Source organism: Crocodylus siamensis, chromosome 4, assembly GCF_052110815.1.
Source record: "Crocodylus siamensis isolate JL-2025a chromosome 4, ASM5211081v1, whole genome shotgun sequence".
Lineage (NCBI taxonomy): Eukaryota > Metazoa > Chordata > Crocodylia > Crocodylidae > Crocodylus > Crocodylus siamensis.
In genome coordinates this window covers 76,596,220-76,621,297 of record NC_143398.1, presented here as the reverse complement: position 1 = coordinate 76,621,297, position 25,078 = coordinate 76,596,220, and the positions used below count along the sequence as shown (strand labels likewise).

At 39.5% G+C, this 25,078-nt stretch overlaps 1 protein-coding gene across 2 annotated transcripts in view; it reads left to right on the top strand.

The window, feature by feature from the left end:
- The window catches only part of PPFIA2 (PPFI scaffold protein A2), a 600,314-nt gene that overhangs the window by 333,147 nt on the left and 242,089 nt on the right, over positions 1–25,078 (top strand). For both annotated transcript variants that reach the window (XM_090042615.1, XM_090042614.1), the window contains exon 4: positions 8,838–8,939. In XM_090042615.1, coding sequence (XP_089898741.1) covers positions 8,838–8,939 — 102 coding nt within the window. The remainder of the gene's footprint in view (positions 1–8,837; positions 8,940–25,078) is intronic.

Sequence of the window (25,078 nt, the reverse complement as noted above, 5' to 3'; positions counted from 1 at the left end):
TATTCCTCTGGGTCCATGACGGTGTCTTTGTAAAAGATTTCTACACCCCCACCCCCATTTCCCATCTTACACCACTAGGGAAGGAATCCTGCCTTACTTGCACAACAAAGAGCAACTAACAAAAACAGTCTCATGGACCCAGAGGAACAGACATCCATCTGCAGCTTCCTCTGTGGAAAAACAAAGTTTATTTCCTACGTATGGGGACTTTTTACCATCTTTAATGTTCCCTGAGCCTGAGGAAGGGCATGTGAGCCCAAAAGCTTGCAGAAAAACACAATAACCAAGGCACGTTGAATACAGAATGAATCATGGTCCTAATAGAAGAGGGAAGTCCAAGAGGAACAAATGCTAAAGATCATCCCTAAGAAACTCAAATATAGGAGTCTGCCATCTTAAGGAGGCTCTTTTAACCTGTAGTATAAAATAGTTGTTGGTTTGTGTAGAAAACTTACAGTAATTTCATTTGGAATTGATTCATGTCAAACTTTCAGTTACCAGTGGCACTTCAGAGGGCTATTAAGAGTGTTGTGCTAACTTTTAGGGTTTAATGGCGTCCTGGGTATGACACAAGGTTGCAGGTAAGTATTTTAGGTGCCTCATCACTAGGATCTAGAAAACATTAGGTACAGATATTTTAGGTATATTCCCTGTAATGCTAACAGTAAGCAAACAAAGCAACTGCTCCTAAAGCAAAGTTTTGGTGTTATCCTGCATGAAGACTGTTGCCCAACTGCATGTGTCAGCTTTTTTGTCCCAACTCACAAATTGCCTATCTTTTCTGCAACTAGATCTTGGCAGAGGCTACTAGCTTTTTTGCTTTAACTTGCTTTCAGCCTCAGTTTTGACTTTTTTTTTTTTTGTACTGAATGGATTATGGAACTCGTCTTGTGGCTAGATGCTGGACATAGGAGTCAACATGGTGCTTGGTAACTAAGTTCACTTTGCATTTTGCGGTTTTTGTAAAATTTCTAAGGTTCTCATTAGAACATCTTAAATCTCTCCCATCTCTTTATAAAAATGCATAGATAAATTAACCTGTCATTGTAATTTGACTACATCAGTCACATTGTATTTTAAATCTCAAGTAAGCTGTTAAGAAAAAAGGATACAACAGCCACAACAGACTAATACAACCTTCTCTAATATGTTTATTCAGTCTTTTAAAAAAATGTTTTATCAGTCTATTCCTAGTATAGTATAGTACAAAAATAGTGCAAGCAGCTGCATGAGTTATTGCCATATAGCTTTAATGTTGTTTAGTTCTTTAATTGGCCGCATAGCCCAACAACTTCTGTATAAACTTTAAGAGTGCAGTTGTGCCTGTCAAATTGTATTAGTTATGCAGCAGATACTACCTTCTGGGCTCCCAAAGTATGACTGACCATGCAAGATTTCTGCTACAAACAATAATTCTAAATGACAGTATTCCCTTGGTTCCTGTAAATCTAGGAGGCAAATGCGAGAGCAGAGGTCATTAGCATCACATACTATTACATAACCTGATAAAACAAAAACATGCATTGCTTTCTTTTAACTTGTGGGAGAAATATACCCTTTGGAGTATTTCACACTGCTGTAACTCAGCGATATCTCAACTTTAATTAATTAAAAAGGACTTCAGCATCTATAAATTATATGTACTTATGTTTTCCTGAAGTTTGAATTCATAAAGAAAAAAACTTGTTGTAAAGTCTTAGCCTATTTATTAATTTATCACTCAAAAGTCTTAGCTTATTTATTAATTTATCACTCAAAAGTCAGGCATGACAAAAATAATTAGGTTGTAAGTCTCATTTTTACTAAGACATTTTATAGAAAAAAATCCTAAAATATGCAGTCTGTGAATAAAATCTTTTTCTAAATTCCAATCCAGACAAAGTGCTTGATGGCTGAGGGCTATCTGGTATTTCAAATAAAAAGGAAGTTTGGCCACTGAATGTACTTTAGCTCCCACTATGTAAATGTACCTTTTGTAAATGACAGTACCATAAATATGTTAATGGCGTAGAGGAAATTCAGAGAAGAACATCAACAGAATAGTTAAGAGGCTTGAGAGAACTGATTCGAATGGCACACTCTTAAAGAACCACGTACATATAATATAGGAAATAATGATTGCTTTGAGTATTGTCTAAAATATTAGGAGTCATGAAATAGTTAAGTGTGAGGTAAGGATATAATCAGTAGGTTTATAACTGAGAGTGGTCAAGTTAAATTTCCCTTGTACTAGAAAAGGTAGCTAGCCATGTTAGTCTGAGTCAGGCAGAAGGCAGGTTAGATTTGCACCTTATAAGGTGCAAATCTAACCTGCCTTCTGCCTGACTCAGACTAACACGATTCTGATTAAATCATGAGATCCATAAGCTTTCATAAGCAGCAACTTACACCATTCTCAGCATCTGATAAAGTAAGATGCTGCTTATGAATGGTTATGCACCACTGATTTGCTTAGTCTATAAGGTAAAAATTTACCCTAATATTAGACTGTCTCAATATTAAGCTCAGTAAGACTGAAGAATGGCTTCTGTAATAAGTAGTGGAAACTCCATTGCTTTATGTGAAACTGAACTGGCAGCATACTAAAGAACAGCAGGGCATGTGAACAACCTTGTCGTGGCACAGTGATCAGTACACATCTAATTTATGCTCTATACATGGTGCATCTACGCATGCAATTAATGTGATGTGATAAACTCTCATTTAGTTTGTGCTGGAGTCAAATGTTCCCAGGAGCAGCATCTATCTGTGTGCCTGGGACCACAGCACTTTGAACCAGAGTGGAGCAGCCTGGGGCTCTGGGTGGTGACAGCGCATGGCAGAGGTACTGGCTGGGGCACAAGGGTACTAAAGTGTGGGGCTAGGCGGTAGGCAGACCCTGTACCTTAGCACTCTCATGCCCCAGCCAACCCTTGTCACTGTCTACACGTGTTTCAGTGGAGTAAATTACTCTACTGTAGGATACAACTGCACATGACAGTACTATCCTACAGTAGAGTTAATTAATTTACTGTGCCCTAATACTGGCATACATGTAAACTGTGATGCTTTACTGTGAAGCTAATTAGTCAACTGCAGTAAAGTGCACATGAAGATGCACCTACAGTTTAAATTTAGATGCAGAAAGGCATTCTTTGCTCTTCTTTGCCTTAGTACAGCTAACAATTACAAACCATCATAATAAGTAACTAGGTGACGATTGTTATTCTTGACATCAGCTGTCATCCTTCCAAGTCTCCAAGCATATGTCAACAGCCCAAAGCACTTAAGTTCCAAAGAAAAAGAGTTGTTAATAAACCAGTCTGCTCTATCATAATACAGCTCCCAGCTCATTAGTGTGTACTGCATTTTGGATAGCAATCACTTGGCTTATTTGTTTACAAAAGACTAGGCACTAGAGAGAAACAAAAAGATGGAAAACACCATATTAAAGTATTACCTATGAAATATATTCACTGAGTTGCTGAAGCTTATTTAAATTTATGCCAGCTATACAGTTGGTCCAATAAAAGATATTATCCCCCAAAAATCTGTGTGTCTCAGATGAATTTCTGAAGGCATTATAGGTAAAAAGCATCTCATTTGCAGTTGTGAATACATAGAATACATAAAAGCATGTAGGGCTATACATTTTATCTTCCAGAAAGACATAGAGAAGTAGTGCATAAGCATATAGAAAGAGTGGATATTTGTCTTGAGGATCACATTCAAATCAAATTTGGATAATCTTAAATATATTATTGTCCCTTGGCATGCATTTTAGATGACACCTTTTAACTATGCAGATGTCCACTAAAAGTCTAGCAAGGTTATTATTGTCAGGTAACTCATAAATCTTATAGTAAACTGTACAAACCAAAATGTAAGTTTGCTCAGGAACAATAAAATGTCCAAGAACAAGTGAGGTCCTCTTGGACTTACATCTCTCTTTCAAAAGTGCCTTAGCTAATTCTTATGGCATTTAAGCACCTGGACAAAAGCTGGAAAAAATAGCAAAGAAATATTGCACAGCACATTGTTTAAATAATTAATGCAATCTAAAGCTATTATTCTCAACTGAAATATGTTGAGAATGTTGGGACATTTTCTTTCCTTAAACCCAATAACATACACACTGAGAGTTGAAAGCCTGAAAATGAATGTTAACAATGGCTTACAGACTTTTGAAATCTAAGTATTGCCTTTTCCCCCGCTTTCTGGAAACAAGGAAGTGTTACCTAAACTGCTTTAGAAGTTTTGATTAAAACATGAAATACTTCCAGCTTCCTTCCTGCTTTGGTTTGACATTTGGCATTTGCTATGTTAAGACTTGAAGTCACTGTAGTTTGGTTAAAGCTACTGTCAACAACTCAAGGGGGACGCATCAAAGCAAATGCCCTGGGAGCCTATTTACCACCAAGTTTTGCCTTAAATAATTTGAATTGGTTTCAGCTGAATCCTGGGTGTATATAAGGTAGAAGAGATGGATATGAGTTTTTTCTACCAACTGTTGCTTTCTTTTCTGAGTAATTAAATTGACTTCAGCCAGTTCTAAGACCTTTCAATAAATTCTGACTGTTAAAATTTCCATTTAAAAAGTATTTTTATTTTATTTTAATAAAGAATGCATTCATTTGGAGTAGTGGTGTTATTCCCAAAGAGACATTTTTTGTTAGAGGATTACATTTCAGTGGCATTGGCCTAGTATACATGAATGGAATTCTTTTCAGTAAAGTAGCACTCTGAGATATACAAAAGTACTCTGCGTAGTATACGGTACATGCATACGGTAAAATCCTGGTCCCATTAAAATCAATGGTAAAATTCCAATTGACGCAGTAAGTATTTCACTCATAGCTTCTGCAGATTCTTAGAAGAGCAGATTAAACATATGTTCAAGAGACTTCAAAGGGAATTTTAACAGCCAGAGGATCCACTGTTAGAATACTGTAATTTGCAAATGTTCCCAAAAAATGCATATGTAAGGTTATATGTAATATACCAGAATATGACATGTGATATAGTTAATATCCTGCTTTTCCATCAGCCTTGGCTTCAGTAGTTCACCCCAAAGTACCTAATATTAAGTGTTCTGACATCATTAGAATAATTAATATACTTCTGACATATGTTAATATTTCATTCAAACCTTGTGTCAAACAGAAACATTAAAGTTTTACTATTACACAAAGTAGTAAGAGATGTGACAGTATGTCACTGGGACTAGGGACAGACATTACAAGTAAACCAGTTTGAGTGATCAGAAACTGTTTTAAACCTGTAACAGAACAGACATGCAGTGCACATAAACCAGTGTGAAATTGGCTGAAACCATTTTGAGATAAACCTGCTGGAATTTAGTATCAGACTTAACTGATTTGGATCAAACCAATTCATGCAACGTCTGTCCCAGACCCCTTCCTGGTTAACTTAAACCAGAGTCCCCCAGCATCCCAGATGCTTTGCAACCCTGGATGGGGCTTCGGCAGAGATGGCAGGCATGCCATTATATGCCTGGCTTCCCCGTGCTCCCCACCCCTCCCCACTCCTTGCTCAGGCAGGGACTCCCCTCCCTCAACCAACATAGCACAGAAGGTAGACAGCATGTGGTATGCTATCTAATGCTGAAAGGTATCTGTGTAAGGCAGACAGGACAGTGTCCACTTAGGGCTTTTTGGAGCTAATTATCACGTCAGCTGGTAATGTCCTGCATTTCTTCCATGGAAAAAGTTGTTTAAGAAGAGCTTCAACTAATGAGAGAGGCTTTTGTTTTCTTGATGGAGTGCTAAATGCTGTGTTATCAACTTCCTGTTGGGCTGGTCAGGATCAGCAAGGGTGGGGGACCCCTCCCTAATCAGAGCATCCGGTCCCTCAGCTCAGCACTGTGGAAGGGAAGGGATGGTTGCTCTAGTGAACCCGGGTTTCTAGCCTGAGCCACTACAGGCACATGCCTGCAGTTTCTCAGTCCAGAGGGAATGTCTGCAAAGCAGTTCAACCTAGGCAGGTTAGATTCACCTGTAAAGATTGAATCAATTTAGGCTCAGGCTTTTTGAATGTCTGTCCCTAGCATGGATGTAGATTTTGATCCATAATTCCTTAATAGTTTGGATTCTGCTTTTCAGCCATGCCATATTCATATGGTTTCTGTAAGCAAAAGCACATGAGTTGCATCCCTGTGTTCTACAGAGAGAAACCTACTAGTAGGATGTTTTCTGTAGAGACGCTTTGTATTTGAAACTGACTGTGTTTATTGGTCAAGAACAGCCCTCATCTTTTTATATTCAGACAAGGTTGTAATAAGAGCTAGTATATGCAAAAAGATATGGTTGGTTTAACTTTTAAATTGTTGGAATTTTAAATATCTATTAGTACTCTAACCAGGTAGTTCACCATTAGGCAAGTATTTCTGTGAAAAATACCTGTGACAAAAATTTCACTGTTTAGATCTATTAAGACCTACCAAGTGGAACAGGCAGCCTCTGTGTGTAGCATGTGGAAGCTGGGGGAGGATGCAGGGTATACACAGGGAAGGAACAGAAAGCCAAACAACAGATCAGGGAGCAAAGGGATGCAGAGCAAGGGAATAACACTGGAGTAGCAGTCAGGGAGTGTATGAGGCTTATCCTGTGGCATGCCTGCCTTTAATGGTTCACCTGTCTTTATGGACATAACTTCCATTTACTGGATCAGACCATAGTTCCATCTTGCCTAGTATCCTGTGTTGCACAGTGACAGACAGTGGATCCTTAAAGGAAAAATGAACTGGGTATGACCAGGGTTTTTTCCACTGTTCTTCTGTCACTTGCAGCCTCCAGCATTTAAGGTCTAGGGAAGTTCTGATTCAGAGGCTGTAACCCTAACTCTCATGCTTAATAGACCTTGCCACCAAAAATTTGTCCAATCCCTTTTGAATCTGGCCAAACTGCTGCTTCTGTAACATCTTACCGCAGTGAGTTCCACACTTGAATTACACACTATGCAAAAATAACTTCCTATTGTTAATTTTAAACTTACTACCTACTAGTTTCAATTTGTCAAAAGTCCATCTTGGACAGCCCCCTGTATGAATGTGGTGTCCACCAAACAGCACGGTGCTTAATTAAAAGCTGCAATCTTTGCAAATGCTCAGATCGTGGCTCACAGATTTGGAAGTTGATATATAACACCATATGAAAGAGAGAGTTTCATTTTGTAACCCCTAGTTATTGTATTGTGTGAAAGAGTAAATAATAAATCCCTATTTACTATCTCTCTGCCATTTAGTATTTTGTAAATCCCTGCCATATCCCCAGTCAAGTGTCTCTTTTCTAAACTGAAAAGAGGCTTAGCCTCTTTAGTCTTTCTTCCTATGGAAACTCCTCCATACCACTAATCATCCTTGTTGCCTTTCTCTATACTTTCTCTAGTTCTCCTATATCTTGTCTGAGGTGTGAGGATCAGAACTGGGCATAATGTTCTGTTCACGGTGTGAATGCACCGAGGATTTATAAAGGGGCATAATGATACTTTCAGCGTTGTTTACAATTCCATTCTTAATAATCTCTAACATTTTGTCTGCCTTTTTGATGGCTCCTGAGCACTGAGCTAATGTTTCTTAGAGAACTGTCTGTCCCCAATGACTGCAAGATACCTTTTCTGTCTGCTAACAGGTAATGTAAAGCCGATGCTGATTCTGGAGAACACTTTTGCATATATTTAAGTTCATCCACCTTTATGATAACATTAAGCACATCCTTAATTTTAAACTCCTGATTAAGACCAAATAATTTCAACACCTCATATTACATGGAGGAGACTTGCAGTCTCTTTTTGGTAAAGTATTATTCTACTAGACATACAGAAGTACTGCTGCATACTATGTAGTATGCCTTATTATTATTAAGTATATAGGGTGAAATACATATATTTTATATACAAGCAACCTTATTCAAGGCAAGATATATATGGTGAGATGTAAGCAATTAGTATATGCTTACATAGGGTAAGCAAGTGTGTGGTTCTATCCTGTCTCAAATATAGATCATTTCCTGATTCAGGGTTTTAAATTGCTAATGTTGTCAGAACCATTTGAGGTAATTCAGGGCTGTTAGACTCATCTGACATTCATCTGGCCCTGCAGGATTTGTCTGCAGGTCTCATGAATGATGTGGGACCAGACCCACAGACCCCTCCCTCCTTCCAGTTTGGGACCCAGCAGGAACAGGCCAGACACCCCGAGCACTTGGCTGCTGCTGCACGAGCAAAGCAAAGCATCAGGCTTCTTTCCACAGTGCTGCTGGGATTCTCACCTGGATTCTTGTCTGCTGCCCTAGAAGCAAGCCAGGGTCCTGGGCTCCTTTTATTGTGATGCTGGGGATCCATCACGTTGATTCTCACCAGGGCACTTGCATGCCACCATGGGAACAAGCCGTGTTGCCAAGTGTCTTCCTGCAGTACTACTGGTGGTCCAGAACCTCAGCTGTGGACCAGATGGCCCAGTTTCACTGGCTGAATCTGGTCTGTATGTTGACTTCCCTCAGAGAATGAAAAGAGCTACAAAAACAAATTATTATTTATGATGATGATATGAATGTGTCTGTTATTCTTTAAGCAAGATAATTTGATGTCTTCAGAAATATTTTTTTAGACACTGGGTCATAGCCTCTGCTGATTTAAGCTGTCTAAACTCCAAAAATGATTATAGGCCTGTAATTCTCTATTTACAAATAATGCATCACATATGGATTATCATCCTGCTAGTGTAACTTATATTGCTGTCCTTGTGGACTGATTTGATCATTGAATCCTTAAATTCTACAATACGTATCGTTTTTGGTAATACAATTTCAGTAAACTTTATATTTGTTTCCATTTTGTAGGAATTTGCTGCACTGACAAAAGAGTTAAATGTGTGTAGGGAGCAGTTGCTTGAAAAAGAAGAGGAGATTTCAGAACTGAAAGCTGAAAGAAACAACACAAGAGTAAGTATAAAGTCTGACCTTATCTGTTTTTGTAGCACAGTTTTAGTAGTAATTTCATACAGAGTAGAAGGAATAAGTTTGTGTACATCTAAAATTCATTTTCATTCAAAACCGAAACCTACATAATGTCCCTGCCTAGTAATAAGTATATTAAGCTTGTGAAAATGTTGATGTATCATGTAAATAAAGTTTACTACAAAAAATTTCTATATACAGGTATATGGAGGAGAGAGGATGATTTTCTGTAAATCGCATAAACTGCTGTAATTCCATCCATAATGTGTTAAATGTAGTTAGATTGATATCATGGACTATTAAGTTAATGGGAGTTTTGTCACTAACTTCACTTGGCCAGGATTTTATCCTTAAATTGCAGCTCTGTAAAACCTGAGAGACATGTTCTGCCTGTGGCTTACCTAAGGGCAAAATCTGACCACTAGCACGCATCAGTTTGTATTGTAATCTCTTTTTATCATCCTCTAAAAAAAATAAATAAATATCAAGGTTTTAAGTCAAAATGACTCTACTACATGGTTAGGTTAGAGAATCAGGTTACAATTTATAAATGGCACTCTACATGTTATGCACATAGCATCCTTGTAATAGAGAAACACCTCTGCTGCAATTAATATTGAAAATCCCTTTTTCTTTAATGGTCAGCTCTTCAAGGTATTCTGAAATCCATGTCCTGCTTTGGATTGCCATGATATTCTGCATACCTTGGAGTATAGGGCACCAGAGTTCAAAATCTGGGGTCATACAAGTGAGAGGTTCCTGAGGTGAACAAACAGCTTTTCTAAAGGCCTCCAGATTCTACCAGAATTTTGCACAATTAGGAATCAGACTGTGGTTCTGGTTGGGCTCAGAATTGACTCAATATATATTGCTTTATATATGGCACCCCCTATCCTTTTGGGCAAGCAAAAGTGAAAATGATGTTCAAAAAGGAGTTTTGCTGTCAGTAAGGGCTCCAACATAATGTTCATGACCTAAATCGATATGGAGACTGAGTATCCAAAAGGCTTTCTATAACTTATTAGTTTTGTCATAAGCTGGACTGCTCAAGGGGACATGCAGACAACCTACAGCCATATTGTACATGTTTGGATCTAGTTTTTAACAGAAATGTGGGGAATGAAAATAAATAAAATGGTTATTTTATTTTATTTAATTTGTTTGTCATCATTTTAAGGAACAGTAACCCCAAGTACATAAGAAAAAAGGTAAATGGTTCAAAATGTTTTTGAAAAGAAAATGAGCTACACATCCAGGTTCTCATGGAAAGCAGGACGAAATGCCATTCAGAAGTGTTGGAGGGGAAGGGTTTTATGCTGCTGTATGGAAGTAGAGATGAGAAGTAAAAACAATGGTAAGGAGAGTAAGCTTAAAATACTGGTGACCTTCAAGGCATTGCTGGCATCATACATGGTCCTGACATGTCATTTACTGGTTATTTATGGGCATTTCATTTCTGACCAGAGAATCAATGCTTTCCAGGTAGAAATAACAAGTGTAGAAGTATTCATTGAATTTCTGCTAGGGGAAATAGGCCCCTTCTAGGAGAAGATCAAGCTAAATATCTCCCTTTTGAGTGAATTTCCCTTTCAAGATGAATGCTTATGTGTACTCGTTTTTCCCAGTCTGGTACAGAAGAGGAGACCAGCAACCTCTGCCTCTTGCCTCTTCCCCAAACTGGGTAGGGTTAGGGGTTGCCCTGCAGTGCTGTTCCTCTGTGCCTCTCCCAGGAGCTGTGTGTGCTGGCTCTTAACATGCGAGATCAGAGGAAGTGGCCTCCCCAAGTGACATGTTACAGCCACTTTTTGCCCCTGCCACCCAGCTGAGTGGTGGGGCTGGGGCTTCAGAAAAATGGAGACTGGGAATTGGACTCAGAAAGGCTGTCCCCAAGACCAGTTCCTGGTTCCTGCTGTCTTCCCCATGCTACCTCCACTGTTCAGCTGGGTGCTGCAGGCAGGCATCTCAAAACCTATGGGGCTGGGAAACAGGGCCAAAGAATCTGTTCTCACCCTTGTGTCTGGCCCCCAGGCTTTAAATGCAACCCTGCCTCCCCCACACTGCCAAGCTGAGTGGTGCAAGCAAGAATGAGAGAGCCTAAAAACAGGGAATGCTCAACATTCTTATTTGGCATATTTGTTTGGGATGTAAGGCACCATCATCCAGCAACCTAGACTCCAGTATCAGTACTTGAGACTCCCAATCCCTCCTGCCTTCCTTCTGTCTCTCCACTTACACATGCTTTTCCAGAGCATCAGGTTCTGGCCTGTGATCTCTGGGGCCTTACGTGTTGCACGGCCTGTCAGGTGCATAGCCCTGCCCCTCAGCTCACCTGCCATGACTCTGATGTGAAACTGTCAAGAGAGGGGAGTTCAGCTGAGATCTTCCTGGGAGGGCCTTCCAACAAACGGCAGCACTCACAATTATTTGGTGCTATGTTCCACACGGCTCCACCTCCCCTACACCCCGTGCACTCGCCAAATGGATGGCTGTTCACAGAATGAGGATTTCGGCCCTGCGGGGTTGCCCACAGCTTGCTTTGGGTGGGATCCCATGTCGCTGTGAATGCAGATGGCTCTCCTCCCTCTGGCCTCAAAGCACGGCCTACCTTCTCTGGGCTCTTTGATTTTCCCTTTTCTTTTTTGGGTTTTTTTTTTTCTCAGAAGAAATACTCCCCTGAGGAGAGGGCTGTGGAGCTGTCTCCTTGACCCCAGCCTCCTCCATGGGACTCAAATGCCTCCTCCTCTGCCTTCCCTTAGCTTGCTTTCAGTGGGGAGCTGAAGGGCTTTTCCTGCTCTGCCTCCTGCAGGGGGCTCAGCAGTTTCCCCTGCATGGCCTGTGGGAGCCGCGCAGGCTGTGCCACTCCTCTTCCACGCTGGAGCCTCAGCATGTCTAGCATGCTACCCACCACCGCTGTCTCTCTCCAGCTCAGTCCCCGCCCTGGTTCTGGCGGAGCTTTTAAACTTTCCCGTGGCGGCCGGTATGATTGGTCCAGCTGTTCCCCACATGGGAAACAGCTGATTAAACAGTCAGCATAATGCCGGCTCACGCAGCTGCAGCCATGGTCCCGGCTCCTGCTCTGGCTGCCTGGCAGGGGGTAAGTCACTCCTGCCAGGGGTCTGTTTCCAGGGTTTGGGGCCCGTGGGGATTACCCTCTCCCCTTCGGAAGCCTGTGGTGGTGCCTTGCCGCCACATGGCCTCTCTGAATTTGTTTAATTTCTTTGGAGAAAATGTGGCAGGAAAGCAAAGGAACCGGCTTTGTAAATATAGGAATGTAGGACTAGAAGGGGTATGTTAGGCAGGTAGTCATTAGCCTGAGGAATCCCGTAATTGCTGTTTCTAACTCAAAGAATGTCTTAAATGAAGAAACTTTACAGTCAAAGAATTCAAGAATTACAGATCATTGAAAGCAGCAGAAGACCTGAAATGCACCCCTTTGTAAGTCTGATCTTACCCTTTAGGGTAGTGAAAGACTGACATTGTCATCATGATGGACCAGAAATAATGCAAGAGGCAAGGATTTCTTAGGGTGATGTCTTTTATTGGAGCACCGATGTAGTTGCGATAAGGCTGGGCACGCTTCCAAATGCAAGACGCTCTGTGAGAGACCTGATGAAGAATGGCTTGCATCAAAAACTTGTCTGACTATCTCAACTACATAGTTGGTCCAATAAAAGGTATCACCCTAAGAAATCCTTGCCTCTTACCTTTTGTGTAACTTCAAATTCCTGCCATGTTTCAGGCTGAGTGCACTTTCTCATAGCTGTTCCCAATCATACACACAATCAGAGCAATATCTCCCACTTAGACCGTATTCCTCTTTCCTCTCTCTTCCCACTCCCTCCCCACAAATGAGTTTCCATGGAATGCTCCAGTCATGTTCGTTGTACCTTTGGCACCTCCAAGAAGAAAAGTATTTGACCATAGGGCAAGCAAATTACCAGAATAAAAAAAAAAAACCAAAAGAACAAAACCTAGGTCTAGTCCATTTGTTGCAATGTTTATTCTCTAAGACCTTTAGATGTAAGGCAAAAATTTAGAGACTCAGCTATCCTGCCTTAAACTGAGCCTATCACAACTTACCCTTCATTCTCATGGTATTTAAATTCAGCACTGCAATAGATTTCTTCCCTGCAACTATGTTATCTGCCCAGTCCAAGCATTTCTGTTTCTCATATCATTGTAAATTTACAGTAGAAATATTTTCAGTTCAGAACTTAGAGGGCAACTTAGTCTGATAACATATATGAGGCAAAAAAGAACAATGCTGGGCCACCTGTACGCCTGTATTGATTGGCCTCCCAGCACTGATGGGAAGACGTAAATAAAATAGTTTTTCTCAGTAAAATCATTACATGTGACTTTGAAAATGTATAAAAAACAGTTTTATAAAAACTTCTGTAGGTGTTTCTTTGGGTATAATTTTACTTCTGAATGAACAAAACTACAAATTATGGAAAGGCATTTATAATCTCTTCTAGAGCTGGAGCAGGCAACAGTGTGGTATATTGATTTTGATAATCTAAGGTATCAGAGGAGGCCAGAACTAAAAGAGATCTTATACATACATTATGTTAAGATGAGATTACTTTCTTTTGTGACCTGAGACCAGTTAAGTGCATTTCAATGTAAATATCTCTGCTTTTCCCAAATAATGGTAGTTTGGTACCAGAATGAAGTGTATGTGCATGGAAACTGGGGATAGAGGAAAAACTGCTGAAGTTGAGCCTCCACTAATGAATTTAGTATAGGAGCTGTGTAATTTTTTTCTTATTGTTTCCAAAATTTCTAAATAATATTTTGAAGTAATGGGTAAGACTGGTTTAAAAGAGAAATTGATACTGAAAACTGTTTGTCTGAGCCTACAGTCCATTGGTATAATAGTTCACAGGAGAAAAAGAGAAAACAGAAGTGGGAGGTAATAGTTTTAAAAGAAAGACTGCCTTTTCAAGATCCTGCCCGTTACTGGTGCTGATAGACTATCTGAGAAAATGAAGGTACTTATTTAAAGCTGTGGGGATAATAGATCTTTCTAGCTTGACCCCCAAAAAATCATTGTTTCATGTGAAATGCTCCATTTGAACCACAACAAAATGTTGGGCACTTGTAAGAATAGCAAAATAAATAAAAATGAAGGAGTAGATTCCCAGAGGAGGAAGACAAATGTCCACATCATTGTCTCCCTTTTACTCAATAGCCCAGGAGTTAAGGCTGTTGGCTACCATGTGGGGGAGACAGATTCAGTTACTTTATCTACCTTTCTGAATGAGTTGGTCTTTAAAGTGCCACCCTGCCCTGCCTTCTTATCTACTAATCTAAATTTTGGGGTTATCTTAGTCTCTTCGGTTGACACTGTTCCACTTGTATTACTTGGTAGTCATTCACTAAGACAGGAACTGGACCTAGGTTTCCCATCTCTTAGGTGAACATCCTCATTTATTTGATATCTCTGTGAATATTTAAGCATTCATATAAGTTAATATACATTTCAAATCCTATGCCCAAACCTACCAGAGTTGTTGCATTTCTTTTTATGCTAATTGTATAAACTGTAGATTAAGCTGTCTTCCTGGGATGGCTGCATAGCTGATCTGTATATTATCTCAGTCTTTCTGGGTGTATGCAGTACCTCAGGTTACCAGCACTAGGGCTGAGAATCACTGCTGTAGGCAAATCACAGATAAGCAATGGGTCTTGCCTTATGTATTACAGATAACTAAACAATTTAGAGATTGGCAAAGGGCTTTTACTTAAGGGTTGGTAAATTCTGTTCTGTATCACATGAATAACTGAAACTGTTCAGAAACAGTCTAAATTATATAAGAACATAAGAAGTGCCATACTGGGTCAGACCAATGATCCATCTAGCCCAGTATTTGGTTTTTGACAGTGGCAGTAGTGAATGCATTAGAGGGAGATCATTAAATGGGGTATATCTGAAGTGATCTATTCCCTGCCCATTAGCCTGTCATCCATCATCATTGGTTTCCAGATGGCAGAGGAAGCGCCTCCAACTATTCTGTTTAATAACTATTAACAGAGCTATCATCCATTAATTTTCTCTAGTTAAGTTGTCTCCTGTGGTAGTGGGTTCCACAAGTTAACAATGTACTGTATAGAAAGGTACTTTCTCTTGTTAGTTTTAAACCTGTCTCCTAGAGATTTCAGTGGATGTCCCCTAGATCTACTATTCTGGGTCTTGTTGAGTAACAGTTCCCTCTTTGCTTTGTCCATGCCTCTCATGATTTTGTAGACCTCTATCATATCTCCTGTCAGCTGCTTTCTTAAACACACCGAAGAACCCTAATCTTTTTCAACTTTCCTGATTTGGCAAGTGCTCTATACCCATGATCATTTTGGCTGTACTTCTCTGTACCTTTTTAAATTCTACTACACCTTTTTTTCTGAGATGCAGAGACTGAAACTGCATGCACTGTTGGAAATGTGGGCTCACCATGGATTCGTATAATAGCAGGATGATTTCCCCATTTTGTTTTCAATTCCCTTCCTAATGATGCCATGTATTTTATTGGCTTTTTTGGCTGCTGCTGCACATTGAGCTGATGGTTTTTGAGAAATATCTACAGTGACCCCAAGGTCTCTTTTCTGAGTCTTAAAAGCTAGTTCAGAGCCCAGCAGTGCATACAAATAATTGAAGTTATTTTTCCTCATGATTTACCTTGCACTTACTGATACTGAAGTTCATTTGCCATTTTGTACGACTCACATAGCTTTCTGAAGCTCCTCTCAGATATTTCTGCTGCTCCTCTGTCAGTCTGAGATATGACTACCTGGAATAATTTAGTGTCATCTGCAAACTTGGAGATTTCACTGTGCATTCCCATTTCCAGGTCATTCATAAAAATTTTGAACAAAACTGGACCCAGATCAGATCCCTGTGAGACCCCACTTTTGACCACCCTCCATCCTGAAAAGTGACTATCCTGAGGCAGGATTTCCATTTACAAAAACTGCTAACTCTTCTATCATATTTTTCCATGTGACTGCTAATTTTATTCTTTATTCTACAAACTTACAACTCTTAAGCAGGTCCAAGGAGGTGATCCTCCCCCTCTATGTGGCACTGGTCAGGACACAGTTGGAGTACTGCATCCAGTTCTGGGTGCCACACTTCAGGAGGGACGTGGACAACATGGAAAGGGTCCAGAGGAGGGCCACTCGCATGATCAGGGGGCAGCAGGGCAGGCCCTATGAGGAGAGGCTATGGGACCTGAACCTGTTCAGCCTCCACAAGAGAAGGCTGAGAGGGGATCTGGTGGCCATCTATAAATTTGCCAAAGGGACCAGCAGGCAGTGGGAGAGTCCCTGTTCCCCCAAGTACTACCAGGAGTGACTAGAAATAACAGTCACAAGCTGGCAGAGGGTGGATTCAGATTAGACATCAGGAGGTGCTACTTCACTGTCAGGGTGGCTAGGATCTGGAACCAACTTCCAAGCGAAGTGGTGCTGGCTCCTACCCTGGGGGTCTTTAAGAGGAGGCTGGATGAACACCTTGCTGGGGTCGTTTGACCCTAGTACTCTTTCCTGCCATGGCAGGGGATCGGACTTGGTGATCGGCTCAAATCCCTTCCGATCCTACCAACTATGAAACTTGCCGGAGATGGAAGTGATACTCAATGGGCGCATTACACGAGACACTAAATGAACAGTAGACTAATTCTACTGCACAGTAGTGCATCATGGCAAAAGCCATGTTATTGTACTAATGCACAGTAGAATTACTCTACTGAGCATTAGTGATGGCTACAAAGGACCAACTCTCAGGATCATAAATTCTAATTTATTGGACAGGATGTGAAATTACTAATAAAATCATAAATGGTGACTTTGAGTTCTGAGGGATACTAGTTACTTTAGCACACAGACACACGGACTCACTTATTTAAACCCATGTAGTATAGTGTATAGTAGCTGCTGTAATGATTGTGAGACCACTGGTGTCAGTATAGCTACCTATCTGAGGCCCTGGAGCCTGCTGTTGATGGTCAGCTTCCTTCAAGGCGATGTCTTCTCCAGAAGGCGGTTGCCTGCTTGTCCTTCTGTCTCGCTAGGTCAGGTGCTGGATGAGAGGGCGCCACTGAGGGTAACGCTTCACTGCCTTTTATCCCTTTCTAGCAGACTTGTGTGATCTCCCAGCATCATCTTGGCTGCCCAATCCAGAGGTCGCTGTCCCACGTGGGTTTTGAGTAGTACCCGAGAGCTGTTAGTCACAGGGGTCTCTGTCTGCTGGTACTTGAAGTTTTGGGAGTCCACGCTTGACTTATTGACTTAATGGCTGTATTGTCATGGGTGACAGGAATAGTCAATAGAGTGGGTGCTTAGTTCCAGGAATCAGTTCCTTGGCTTAATTAGCTTAAAATGGCTTGTAGAGTAGAGTTTTGTAATGGTAAGTTATTATGGCTATTGTCAATTAACAGCCAGAGGTACTTGGTTTGTCATTCATACCCGCATTCATTCAAGGGACTGCCCAATATAGCAGATTTTATCATTTTACAATTGCAGTTTCAATGCAGTTTTTAACAGTGGTCCAGAACGTAACTTCATTCTACAGGGAGTACATTCCTTAAGGATTTAAAAGTATAAAATATAAAATACAAAATGCCATGGACAAGACAAGACAGATGAAATATAAAAATGCACTGTGAGAAATATACAAAAATGCAATATGAGATACTGAGGATCAAAGGTTACTGGGGACAGTGAGTTATTAGCACCAGGATATATATTTACAGTCTTTGAAGTGGATATTTTAGTTCTTTTGTTTTCTCTAGTGACATTGAGTTTAATTGATATGTAGATGTAGTTTGTAGGTTTCTTCTACAGAAAGCCACTTCAGCTTTCTGGCTTTCTCTGAGCCTTGCCACACCCATGCAATGCATGTGCTAGGTCTCTGCCAATACTTAGAAGGAAAAAGAAATGCACAAAATGGGGGGGAGCGGGGTAGGTGCAGGCAAGAAGGGACTTCTGTTATATCAATGTCCAGAAAGGAAATGTACAAAGGGGCTTTCTGCTATATTAGCATCACTAAAAAGGCGTGCACCAGTGCTACCATGCAGTAGGGTTGGTTACTGTGCATTCAGTTAGTACTGTTATTACAGTATTATTCCTAACAATGTACAGTAACTACAGTGCTGCGTAGTTCCCAGGATCACCTCTTGCCTTTTGAAGATGGATATTATGTTGTCAACCTTACAGTCTCTCAGAAAGCCCATTTAAAGTGATACATATTATTGCCAACAGTTGTGCAATTTCAGGACTCCTTTAAAACTCTCAGGTGCATTTCATCCAGCCCTGGAGACTCATTAGTATTTCATTTATTCATTTGCTCTAAAACTTCTATTGTCACCTCAGTGTGATCCAACTCTTCAGATCTGTTTGCTAGGAATGATCTATCTAGTGTGGGATGTTCCCCGACATCTTGGGAAGTAAAAGACAATGCAAAGAATTAATTTAGCTTCTCTGCTATAGCCTTATCATCATGATATTTAATGAGAAAACCCATGAATACCTTAAATTAAAAGAGACAAAGATTTTTGGGATGATATCATTTATTGGAAGGATTTTAAACAAGCTCTCAGGCACATGGCACTCTTTCTCAGCTTACATTAACATTTTAAATTCAAATTATTGCAGGAATAGTTAAAGCTCAGTATTTGGCAGTGCTTTTGAAAGTTCCATTTATCAGTGACATTGAAGTCTCCATTATTTTTATCATGCTGGCAAAATAATTTATAGCCTCTTTCTTTTCCTTTGGTGTCATACTACTGCTGTTCATTTGCTTGTAGTGGTGTTGTCTTGAAGCTGTAATAAGAGTCATAGGGTAAGCTAAGAATACAAAAATGACTGTAAGACAACAAGTGTGTGTAAGAGAGAAAAAGAGATTGCGTAAGTATATAAGGGCATAATGGTATAACAGAATAAGAGAGAAGGTATTCAGAGGAATTTTTAATTTTCTTTTCCATATTCTTACTAAGATAGGAGACATTCTTCTTTCAAGAGCTTGACTGGGTTCAGGTACCAGCCACAGTTACCTTTAGTATATGCAATCTACTTGTATTAGTGTGGAGCATTTTAATTCTTCAGTTCACTCTGTGATTATATTGCTTTTGCCTTTGTAACAGAAAAATCTTAAAAGATGTTTAAGTTAACAATCTTTTTCTTTTACTCCATCCATTTTCTGAGAGATCCGTTTAGTTCAGTCTGAGTTTAATAGGTGCTGAAATTGTCTTCCAAATGATTCTGGACACTTTTATTTCTATTTATATAGTCTTTCAGCTCTTAAAATAGCTTTTCTGTAATTCTGAATGATTCTTAAATGTTTCTTGTCCTTTTTTTACCATACATAAGAAAAGATCTCATTGCATTTTAGAGTTTGGAATGAAGTTGCTCCTGTATTACCAGATAATTAATTTCCAAATGAATATAAACATTTCTATTCAAATTATTCTATGGCTTTAATATTAGTAATCAGTTACAGCACCAAGTTATTTTGTTATAGCCACATCTGGCTTACTCTTCACATAATAATAACAAGAACAATATGCCTGAAATTACTATATTAACTCATGTACTACATGCAGCTTTCCCCAAAAACTTAGCCTTCCTAAATTGGGGTCCATGTCTTAACAGAGAAAGTTGATTTTTTGCCCAGTCTATAAACATGGAGATTCTGTAACATGATTGTTGCTTCTTTCCTTTCTCTTCCTTCCAGCAGATGGATAATGGTAGAGGTAGGTAGAGTTCTGTAGGGGCAAATCCAGGGAGGTGCAATGGTGCTGTCCAGCCCCTGATTCCTGCTTCATCTAAAGTTCTAAACCAACTGTCCAGAAGCAGCAGTGGCATTTCTATTCAGGCAGCACTGAGGGAGTCCATTGATGTCATGACTCATTATAATCTACCTGAGTCCTACTAATTACTCTTAACATTACAGGTATTGATACTCTTGCTCCTTTTTAATGAACAAAATTGCTACTCAAGTTATCCTTCCTTCAGCAATTTTGCTGTGTGTTAGCTACTCCTCAGCCATCTCCTCCTATTTCACAGCCCAGGAGATGGTTTTTAGCTCTTTTCTAAATTCAGCATCTTCCCATAGAGTCCTATCTTCATCACAGATACAGTTTCAACTTTTGACAGCCAAGAGCTTTTGTTAATTTAGCTGTGAAAAAGTTGAAACTAGCTTGTGCCTGATCAGCAAAGGGCAGGTGAGTGAGCTGAAGAGTAGACTCTGCACTGCTCTATGCGGCCATAACTCTGGATTTTTTTTTTCATTCTGCCACTCCACAAACAAGGTGCAGGTTTTTTGGGGACATGTGGTATCTGAGAAAATATGATATATGAATGACTTTCATTTAAATATGAGATCCTTGCAAATAAAGATTGCACAGAAAGCATTAAGGCATGATAGAGGTTTTCTCCTTTAAAATAATGTTATTTTGAAACTATATATTATTCTCCTCTTAAATTTTATAGAAAAAAGTAATTAAATGTAATGAAGGAAATACTTCATCATGTGAATTAAAACAGGATTTTTTCTTTTTGAAAAAAGAGTGGGTAAAAAACCCCCACTTTTTTACAAAGTTTTCAGGTGTTATAATGTATCCTAAGCATCATTTCTCTTTGGAATGTCCTAAATAAGGAAGGTAGTGTTGGAGCAATGTTGTAGCTGAGATGGTCCAGGAATATGCAAGAGGGAAGAATTTTTTGGATGAGCTCTTTTATTGAATCAACTGCATAGCAGAGATCTTAGACAAGCTTTTGGGAACAAGATACCCTTCTTCAGGTCTGGGAGAAAACCAGACACATGTTTAAGTAAACATTTTTAAAACGTCATGTGGAAAGACCTGTTGGTCCAATAAAAGATGTTACCCTCCAAAATCCTTACCTTTTTAGATAAAGAATACCTTTTAATTCTTTTATACAATCACATCTCTTTCTATAATGTAAAAAAGTATTTTCTTAAGCTAAACATAACATCCATTACAAAATGGCAGGTTTCTTTGGGCAGATGTGATATTTTTTATTAGACCAACTGAGAAGTTGGAAAAAAAGTTCTTTGTAAGCTTTTGGGTGCATTCACCCTTCTTCAGGTATTGGGAGTCTCTGTTGTTCTGAGACTCATTCCATGGAGTCTCAGAACAGCAGAGGTTCCCTATGCCTGAAGAAGCGTGATTGCACCCAAAAGCTTGCAAAGAACTTTTTCTGAACTACTCAGTTGGTCTAATAAAAGATATCACATCTACCCAAAGAACCTTGCCTGCCTATGTCCTTAGACCAACATGGCTACAACCAAAAACCGTGTAACAAAATGGTATCTTGTGTATGGGGAAGTACTTTGTTCTTTGGAAGATGCTGTTGTTAGTTATTTGCATTTTGATTAAATGGTTCCTAGACTGACACCATACCACTTGTAGCACACACTTACAATTTCTAATTTAAATCTTCTCTCAGATATTCTCTACACAGCATGAATCACAATAACACAATACTAACACCGTTATACATCTTCCAAAACATAGTATAACAAAAATAATAGTAGGTGTGAAAGAAAAAATAGAAGTAAAAGAAACAGCATTCTAGAGGCTAAATAAACACATATGTAAGTGAATACTATCAGTATGGCTAAGGACACCTTGGGCACCCAGCGGAGGTTTCCTCAGGCTTTCCATAATCAGTATAAACTATTCATTTAATTTAATTACAAAGGCAACCAAAGCCAAAGTGAGAGAGATCATGTTTCTCAAACATGCATAGGAAATAATTGTAAGTATCTCCTAAAATTTAGTACAGGCAAAGGCATGCTCTTGATCATCTAAAATTATAATAAATTATTTCATTAATATGTATTTTTCCATATCTGTTGAAGACTATTTAACCACAACAGGTGGTGCTGGTTGGTGTCTCCCCTTTGTGGGGTTTAGCATCCATCTGTTGGTCTGGCCTGTTGGCTTAGGAGGTCTGTTGGTTGCAAGAAGCACATCTGAGATGTTATGGAAAGTTTCCCAAGGCACATCCATCTAACTACTCCCTCCTGCTGGTCACCCATAGGGGCACTACTGATACTGTTAGTGGTAACCCTTAGCAGAGGAAAAGTGACAAGGGTCTATATGTGCAGGAGTCAAGGGGGCAGGGGCTCTGGTAGTGTCCTCATCCTTCCTTCCTTAAAAGGGTAAAGACTCAGGCAGGAGCCATGTCACAATTAACACATGGCTACATAGATCATTTTGTCTGCTCAGGACAAGCATTATTCATAAGGACAGACTAAAAGAACTAGGAGTATTTAGTTTGAAGACAGGGAGAATTTGATAAGTCTTCAAATACCTGAACAGTCATTATATGGAGAATAGAGATAGACTATTCTTTATGGCCACAGGACTAGAAATAGTCATTTAAATTGTAGAACGGGAAATTTAGGCTGGATATTAGGAAGAACTTTTGCACTATGAATCTGGTTAAGCACTGGAACAGACTACCTAGGAACATTGTGGAATCTCCATCTTTTTACGTTTTTAAGAGAGAGTTAGACAAACACTTGACTGAAATGGTTTAGTCAGGGGTGATCTTGCCGTGAGCAGATGACTAACTCAGTATGTCTGGCTGACACGGAAGAGCAAAGAATCAATCTAGCAACAGTAGATGACGAATTACTTCTTGCAGTTCTTATGACATGGTACAAACCATAAAAGTAAAGATGAATTACCCATCAGATTCTTTATATTACATTGGCAAAAAAAGTATGTGTTTCAGTGGAAAAATCCTAAGTACATACTTGGATGCATTTAGCATGCATGTTGCTGTGGCCACAGCTCCATCTTCCTTTTTTTTTTCCCTTTTTTTTTGTTTTGGCCCCACACCCGTCCCAATGGTCATTCTACTGTCAAAACAGCAAGAAAGAGTCTGAAGGTGCAGGGTATCTGCAGAAGTGCATGCTGTTAATTAAAGTTGGGTTTTACTTGTAATTTATGAAAAATTATTCAACTGTTACAGTGTGGGTTTTGCAGCAATATTAGGATGTTATTCAAACACGAAGTTTTCTATAAGACACAATAGACATGTTACAAATAGCACATACTAACTCTAAGGAATGTTAGATTGGGTTAAAGATATGGATTTTGTAAGCAGTCACACATTAAGGGTTAATACCCTTCTTAATGTTCACTACTCAGACCTACCACTAAAGGACTGGTGAGCAACAGCATGGCTAGGAGCTGAAAGTTTACTCTGTGCCTGCCCTGCTGTCTGGCTCTCTAGCTGCAGTAAAGCTTGGGGTGGGAGGGAGAAAAGGGCCCCTTAATACTGGTTGAAACACCCCCTCTTATTGATTGCCCCCTTTGCTTCCTGAATTGCACACCACTCACTGTTCCTCTGAAGAGCTCAACCAGGTGCTGCAGCATGGGTCCTGCCTGAAGAGATCTTCAGCATGGGATGGAGCTAGCACTGTGTCAGTGCCTGCACTGCTTCTGCCTGCAATAGGGGAATTAAAACTTGTCCTTTCCCCTCAGGCTACTGGCATCTAGCTGCTGCAGTCCCGGGTGCACGAGCAGAGCCTATCAGTGCCCATGCTTTGACCTCAATTAGTTAAGTCTGATACAACATTCAACCAGGTTTATCTCAAACCAATTTCAGCCATTTTGAAACTGGTTTATGTACACTGAACTTCTGTTCTGTTACAGGTTTAAACCAGTTTCTGATCACTTAAACTGGTTTATGTGTAACTTCTGTTCCTAGCCCGTATGTATTGCATTTCATGAATGAATTAGCCATATATCATTTAACACAAGAGGATTTGGGGGCAGCTTTTCCCAAGTCTTTACAATACTAGTTCACTCTAAAGTATAGTTCACTCTGAAGTATAGGCTTTGGATGTGTTACGTATTTTTATGGTTAAGAGACATATGTGAAGATACCACCTGGTAAATTAACTTGGTTCCTTATGCTGTGAAAAATCAAAACGCTTATGTACACATCATTGCACATTTTTGCTTTGATAATTCAATATACGTAATTGAACATTTAGACACAGACTTTCAAATTTACCAGAAAACAGCTCACTTTTTGGTACCTGATTAAAAGACAGAGTTTTTAAGAGTTCTGCTTCCATCTGCAGTCCTACCTGAACATACTAGCCTTGCTGATAGAAGCAGACTGCTTTTGAATAGATATTCTTTTCAGGAAGGTACCAGCCACTCATTAACTAATTGCCTAAAAAGATTTTAAAGTTTTTTGCTACTGAATCACAAACTGTTGTTTTTACTTTTATGAAAATATGCCTGTTTTGCTTGCACATTTCCTAAAACTGCCAGTAAAAAATATATATAGTCTGTGTGTTTATGTATAGAGGGGGAGACAGGGGATACAGCTTCTCCTTCATATTCTCAGAGCACATTGGAGACTTTGTCTTGTTTCCAATTCATTTTCTCCGGCCGTTGTTAAGTAAAGCCAACATGCTAGTTTTCTGAAACTTCAAAAGAATGAAAAATACTAATATTTAATACCATTTGGAATTGTTCAGTAAATTTGATATATAACTGACACAGTGGGTTTAATTGAAAATTTAAATATGTACTGAATTAACCATAAAAGCATGCTTTAGTCTTGAAGCCAAGCATGTTATAATCTTTTGTTTACATGAAGTTCTATCTACAAAACTTCTTAAGAAAAAGCTCCATGTTTTGCCCCATTTTATCTTGTATCTGGATAGGATATGGTGTACTAGGACAGATTTCTTAATAAGACATTATCAGGCAAGGAGACGGTTGTAATTTGTGCATGGAGATGGAACCTCAGATCTGTCTTTCACTAGAGAATCCTGTCAGATTAAAATATAAAACCAAATTGATTTGCGTAAGGGAAAGATGTAAACTATCTAAAGAGGATAAGAAGTAGCCAACACATACCAGCATAGGTGCTTTCTTCACTTCTTCAGGCAGCTCTCTATAAGGATTTACTGGAACAACTGATGCTGATGCAGACAATTGTTTTTGGTCATTGGGAATAGACCTAAAAGTAAAAGATTTTGGAAATGTTATGAAGTTTAGCTATTTGCCCATGCTTTGGAGTATTGTAGAGTTATTCTTCCCCAGAAAAGACTTGATGGGAGTTATTTTATT